Here is a 6000-nt window from a genome sequence, read left to right as displayed (position 1 = left end):
TCTTCAAAAAAATACAAGATTTTTCCCCCTACAAAAAGATTCCCAGCAATACTGGACAAATAAAATGAAATTACTGGATGGAGAATGAGAGCTGTGCTCTGCCATTCCAATATGGGATAAAAAAAGAACCCAGCAGCAAGCGCAAGCTATAAAAACTCCTTGTATTCTGATATGAGCAGCCTACAAAAACAAGGCAGATGTGATAATTACAAAAGCAAAATGCACAGCACTGTAACACCCATAGCTACTGGGTTAGGCCGGTCGTGCTTTGCTTTCTTAACTTTTTTTTTTTCTTCTCATTTTAGAATAGAGAAAAATTACCCGTTTGCAGCACGGGATGCTGATTTTTTATAACACCTCTGCAACGGCTTTGGGACACAGGAAGAAAAGGTATGCCGGGTGAATTTTGTAGGCGTGTTAAAAACTAATAAATAAACAAAACCTCAGCCAGCCTGCACCGGGGCCGCCAGCGGGAGCCGGGGAGGGAAGGCGCGTCCCGGTGCCCTGCGGGGACCCGCCGCTCGCCTCACCGGGCTCCCCACCCCGGGCGGCTGCCGGGCGGGGCTGGCCCCGCTCCGCCCGCGGGGCCGGCCCGAGCGCTATAAAGGCGGTGCGGGCGAGCCAGCCGTGCTGCTTCCTCGCTCCCCGCTCCCCGCCATGGCTCCCGACCGGCCCCCGCCGCCCTTTGCCGAGGCCGGGCAGCGGAGCGGGCTGCAGGTGTGGCGCGTCGAGCGGCTGGAGCTGGTGCCGGTGCCCCCCAGCCGCCACGGCGACTTCTTCGTGGGGGACGCCTACCTGGTGCTGCACACCGTCCGCCGCGCCGCCGCCGCCGCCTACCGCCTCCACTACTGGCTCGGTAGGCAGCGGGGGGCGCGGGGGTCTCGGGGGCGCGGGGGCCTGCGGTGCGTGCCCTTGCTGTCGCTGAAGTTTCTTGCGGCGTTGCTGGGCTCCAGGGGATCGGGAGCTCAATTTTTCCCCCTCCCTTTTGAGCAGTGCTGCGTGTGTGCAGCTTCCAAGTTGGGGCACTTAAGTAACAGAAGTAGGGCTACAGCCAAGGTTCTGGGCGATGCCAAGCCTCACCGCTTCTGAGGCGACGGTGCTAAGGGGCTCTGGGGATGAGAAAGTAGGGTATGACTGAAAGGTGAATATTTGTTTGATGTTAGTTTGGAAAAGAGCTGAAGGGTTAAAGTTGAGTCTTGGCTGCATCCAACCAAGATTCACAAGTGAAATCCTGCCTTCATTCAGATGAAGAGCTTTCTTGCCTTTGTTTCCACTAGGACCAAAATTTCATCTCGGCCATCTCCCGTGGCATTGTTGCACTGCTTTGTGTCCAGATGTTGCCTTTCTCAGCTAGACTAATTTTGCTTTCTGATGATACAGAGATTGGAGGCAAAGTCACCAGGTTTTCTGTAAAACCTCTTCTCTTTAGTATCTGTCTGACAGCCTAGTAAAGCAACTGGGAAGCAACTGGGAACACTGAAATTGGGCTGATGTCTTTTGCCTTCAACCTTGACTAGCACACTGTTTACAGCAAAATAGAAGTCTGACATAAGAATGCATTTTAGGTGACTTCCTCATCTTCTGGAGATTTCTTGAGACTTCCTTGTCTGGTCACAAAGTCATCCAACCACAGTGGTTGCTGTGTAGCTGCCTGAAAGCTGCTACTTTGTTCTTTATTTCACCATCAGGTTTGTGTTTGTAGGCAATCATCTTGGTGAATGCTCATAAAGACAGGTCAATGTGTGTGTTAACATTAATGCGTTTGAGTTGCTGTGGTTCTCATTGTACTTTTGGATGCATTGAAAAAGAATAGCAGATAAAGCTGGGATTGTTTCTGCATACGTGTTTGAAGCTTGCTTAGTTTTGCATGTGTTATGAGTTATCCAGCTGGCATGAGGGACAGTGTCTGTCTCTGACAAGAGTATAATCATAGATGGTAGCGTAAATGAATTTCTGGCAAATGTTCTTAGTCAACAGCACTGCTAGTTACTAGCAGGGTTTGGCTGTTTAGACCTTTGTTAATGAAGTTAGAAGTATTTATGTAGTAGTTACGGTATAGTAGAGACTTCCCAGGGAAAGATGGAGGAAAAGAATCTTTGCAACTGAAAGTGAAGTCAAAACAGTGACTGACATTTGCTCTAATTAAAACCTCTTTGTTGGCTAACGATCTTTAGTTGTACACACTGATGCACATCTTGTGCTGATGTGGTGATATCCAGATATTGTAAATAGCTTCAGCTAATTGGGGCACACATTGTTCTTATGCAGCTGGCAGGTTGGCAGCAGTGTGGCTAACTGCTGGGAAATCCCTTCCTGCTTGCAAGATACTCCAGTAGTGGGGCGGAGATGCTCAAACACTGCTACAAGCTTAATAGCAACAGGAGACCAGAACTTCATACAAGGTGTATGGGGAAGGGCAGTCACACCCAGGGCAAGAGTTTGTATCATTTTGGTATTTTTACTGACTGATTCTCACCGCTGTTATGTACACCAAACTTGTCCCTCATGAGCAAAGGCTGTATAACCTGTGGGCCAGGAAGACCTCAGTAGGGTCTTTCTGAAGACTTCCCATAAGCCATCTGTGAACAGTTACAGCAGTCATTATCAGTTAGACTTTAGGATGGAAAGAACTCTTGTGAAATTAGATTGGTGGAAGCCCTACAGACTTTGGGCTTAGATACGTACAAGGACCTTGACACGGTCCTACTCCTGCCTGTCATCTGTGGCATGTGTTATTGTGTGGGCCTCATATGGTGGCTTTGAGTCTGAATGGATTCTGACTTCACAAAAAAGAGACCCTAAATTCAGAATAAAAGCAGAGCGTTGAATTTTCATGTTATATAGTGGCAGACTTCCTCCTAATACCATGCTTGGGCATACCCAAAGGGGTTAGAAGGAGGTCTAGACCATGGGAGGATGGTCTATGACCTTGACGTGATGACAGTCTTGTGCTGTGACTGGCATCCTAGGGTTAAAGTGACCAAACAGTTGTTCTATTGGCCAGAAGCTTCCTGTGCGAAAGCCACTGTTTTACCAAATATCTCGCATATGGTGAAGTGCTGTCTGGGTCAGATAATTTCTGAACAAGCTAACTCAGGTGCTGCAATGACGTTGGCATGGCCAAGCAATGAATGTGGATCTATGCTGTGGTAGCTGCATCCATTTTTAACTTTGCTCAGAGATCCCGGCTCGGTTGTCTGCACTGGCACTTGAGGGATGTCTTGGTAGCTAAACTATGAATCCTAAGGGGGCTGTCTTGACTTGAAACTATCACTAGTGGAAACAGCATGTACTATGCCAGTATGAGGCTACTTGTGGGAGTAAGACTGGCTATACCCCACTTAGTATCTTCAACAAAATCATGCATGGTGCTTTTTAAGTATTTTTTAATCCTTGTCCCCAGACATTAAGTGATAAGACCTATCCATGTGTACCAGGATCTAGTCTGGTAAAAGATTTTGTTCTTTTTTTGTATATACTCTGGCTTATTTATAGCTGTTAGTGCCTCAGACTATAAGGTAAACCTGTTTTTCATACAAGCTTGAATAATCTACACTTGGATTGATGCTCACTCTTTTTTTAAACAGGGTTTCACTGAGTATTTTATTGCATAGCAGCTGTGAGACAGAGCCTGGTAGTGGTTCTTATCTCTAACGCTGTTCCAAAACCAATTTTCTTCGACCCTGAACTCTGTTGTGTAATTGCAAGCAATAAATCTAAAGGATCTAGTCCTAATGGACATGAATAACCCTATTTAAAAAAAAAAAGAAGCAAACCCAAAACTTTACCTCCAACTTTAAGGTAGCACCCAGGTCTTAGAAAGCATATTGTCACATAGCAAGTTCTTCTATCACTGAGTGATGGGGATTTTTTTTTTCAGAGGTTCTTGTGTTGTGTCCTGCTTTTAGTAACGTTTTTTACCTTTTTTGGGCAGGCCTCATGCTCTTTTCTTCCCTATGCCTCCATTATTCTTTGGATCCCTTCCCTGTTTCATCCTTGCTGCTTTCTGGAGGCCTCCATTGCACCTGTGTCCCCACAAAAGGCGTGGTGGTAGCAGTGGTGACGCTGCTCCTGGGAGAGGCACAGTTGTTGGTGGGCAGAGGGGAGTTGTCTTGTGGCATTTGCACTGCTGGGCCATGAGTAAGGCACTCATTCTCCCTAAGAAAGGAGCTAGGTCTGTGATCCCCTTAGGCATCTCTGTCCCCCCTCTCCCATGCTTTATTCTTTCCTAATACCTTACCGACAGGCTTCCTGTGACACCAGTGACGCACTACACCATGAGGTGACACCAAGACCTCACTACACACTTCCCCTTCTCGCACAGGCTATGAGAGGTGTCTTTGTCTGGACTGTCTGGAGCTCTATGGTATTTTTCCACTCGGTCACCTAGAAGCAAGGAAATGGTTAATTTAAGTGAGAAGCTGCTCTTGGGAACTGTTGCTTGTATACTAGCATCTCCCTCTTATTTAGAAAGAAAAAATAAGAACTAAATGGAAAACCTCACTTCTTCTTACTCTTCAAAAGCTCTTTATAAGCCAGTTTTTTGAGACTTGATCCTACTTGCGCTCTTGAAAGAATCAAAACTGCTGAAAATGTTCATAAAAATGTATGGGCCCATGCTAAAAGTTTTGTTTTAATATAAAGCCTACTTTGCAGTGTGATTAGAGGCTAATCTCTGAAAGGTACAAAACAATGTGACCTTATGAAGAAAATATCTGAGCCCCAAAGCTGCTTTTCTCTCTCCCAGCTGTACCAGGCAATCTAATAAAACATATCTAAGCAAAATACCCTTTGCTTGCATTATAGTGTCAATAGGCCTGCTCTTGAGTTATTTTAACTTTATGGCTTGGTGAGTTGCTCTTAGCATAAATATATGATTTACCATCTAATCTGTCCTTTGACATGACCTTTCTCGGTCTTTGCACTTCAACTCAAAGTCCAAAAATCACTACTGTAGACACTTGTCATGCTAAACTTACCTAATTAAAATGTTTTATTGTTCAGAGAGGCTGAGAGAAGACAAACTTGGCTATTTTTCACTTTTTTTTTTCTTATGAATGCAGTCTACAAGTAATTAAGAAATGGTCTGGAGGCTCATGCATTTGATGGTGAGCAAGGTTATGATGTAGTGCTTTGTTGCAACATATACATGGGCTGAATAACCTGCTGAAGGCAGTACCTGATTGTCACAGAAACAATTTCTCCAAGAGAATTCAAAGTTATATTAGTGCTTTATAGACATAATATTTCATCTTATTTCAGGGAAGGAATGTACCCAGGACGAAAGCACAGCTGCGGCTATCTTTGCTGTTCAAATGGATGACTATTTAGGAGGAAAGCCTGTGCAGAGTAGAGAAATTCAAGGATATGAGTCTACTGAGTTTGTGGGCTACTTCAAAGGAGGAATTAAATACAAGGTAAAGAGCTAGCTGTCAAAATATATTTTAAAAATATATGTAACATTGTCCCCCAAATAAAATAAAATCTTTTGCTTTGTATCTGTCACTGAAAGTTTAAAAATTGTTTCCTAATGTTTAGTGGTTTTATATCTGAACTACCTATTCTAAACTAAAGGAGTCCCAGTACTTGTGCAGAAAGCAGCAGCTTGTTTACCAGTGTCTCTTCCAATAACTGAAAACCTGTCCCAGTGATTTCTTTCCCCCCACTCCCTGCCCAGTCAAGCTATCCTGAGATTTCATACTTGTGTGTCTAAGGGTGCTCACAGTAGCGACTCTCCATGTTTGGGAGGCAGTAAATTTCACAGAAATCATTTCTATGTTGTAGACTGAATCATTTTGTTCAAATGCAGAACCTAATGTGCATAAGTGGTTAAAAACATGAGCAGAGTGGAAAAGACCAAAACCTCACTTTAGTCTAAAAATGGTGCTTTTGCAGTCTTACTGGAGTTTTTTCTTTGAGGTAGGTAAAAAACCTCCCAAATACTTCTCATGAAAATTTCATATTTTAAAAGCTGTAGTGTCAGCCTCCTTGTGTCACTTC

General features: G+C 44.4%; 1 protein-coding gene across 2 annotated transcripts in view; it reads left to right on the top strand.

Annotated features, from left to right (window-relative positions):
* The first annotated feature begins 589 nt into the window (after positions 1-589).
* SCIN (scinderin) overlaps positions 590-6000 on the top strand; it is a 56225-nt gene continuing 50814 nt past the window's right edge. The window contains exons 1-2 of one of the 2 annotated variants that reach the window (XM_075143662.1): positions 590-856; positions 5263-5417. In XM_075143662.1, the coding sequence (XP_074999763.1) occupies positions 658-856; positions 5263-5417 (354 nt within the window). In that variant the 5' untranslated portion in view covers positions 590-657. The remainder of the gene's footprint in view (positions 857-5262; positions 5418-6000) is intronic. The other variant, XR_012672667.1, reaches the window with a different exon arrangement.

This window comes from Calonectris borealis, chromosome 2 (genome assembly GCF_964195595.1).
Source record: "Calonectris borealis chromosome 2, bCalBor7.hap1.2, whole genome shotgun sequence".
NCBI classification, from domain to species: Eukaryota; Metazoa; Chordata; class Aves; order Procellariiformes; family Procellariidae; genus Calonectris; species Calonectris borealis.
This window is presented reverse-complemented; position numbering and strand designations above follow the sequence as displayed.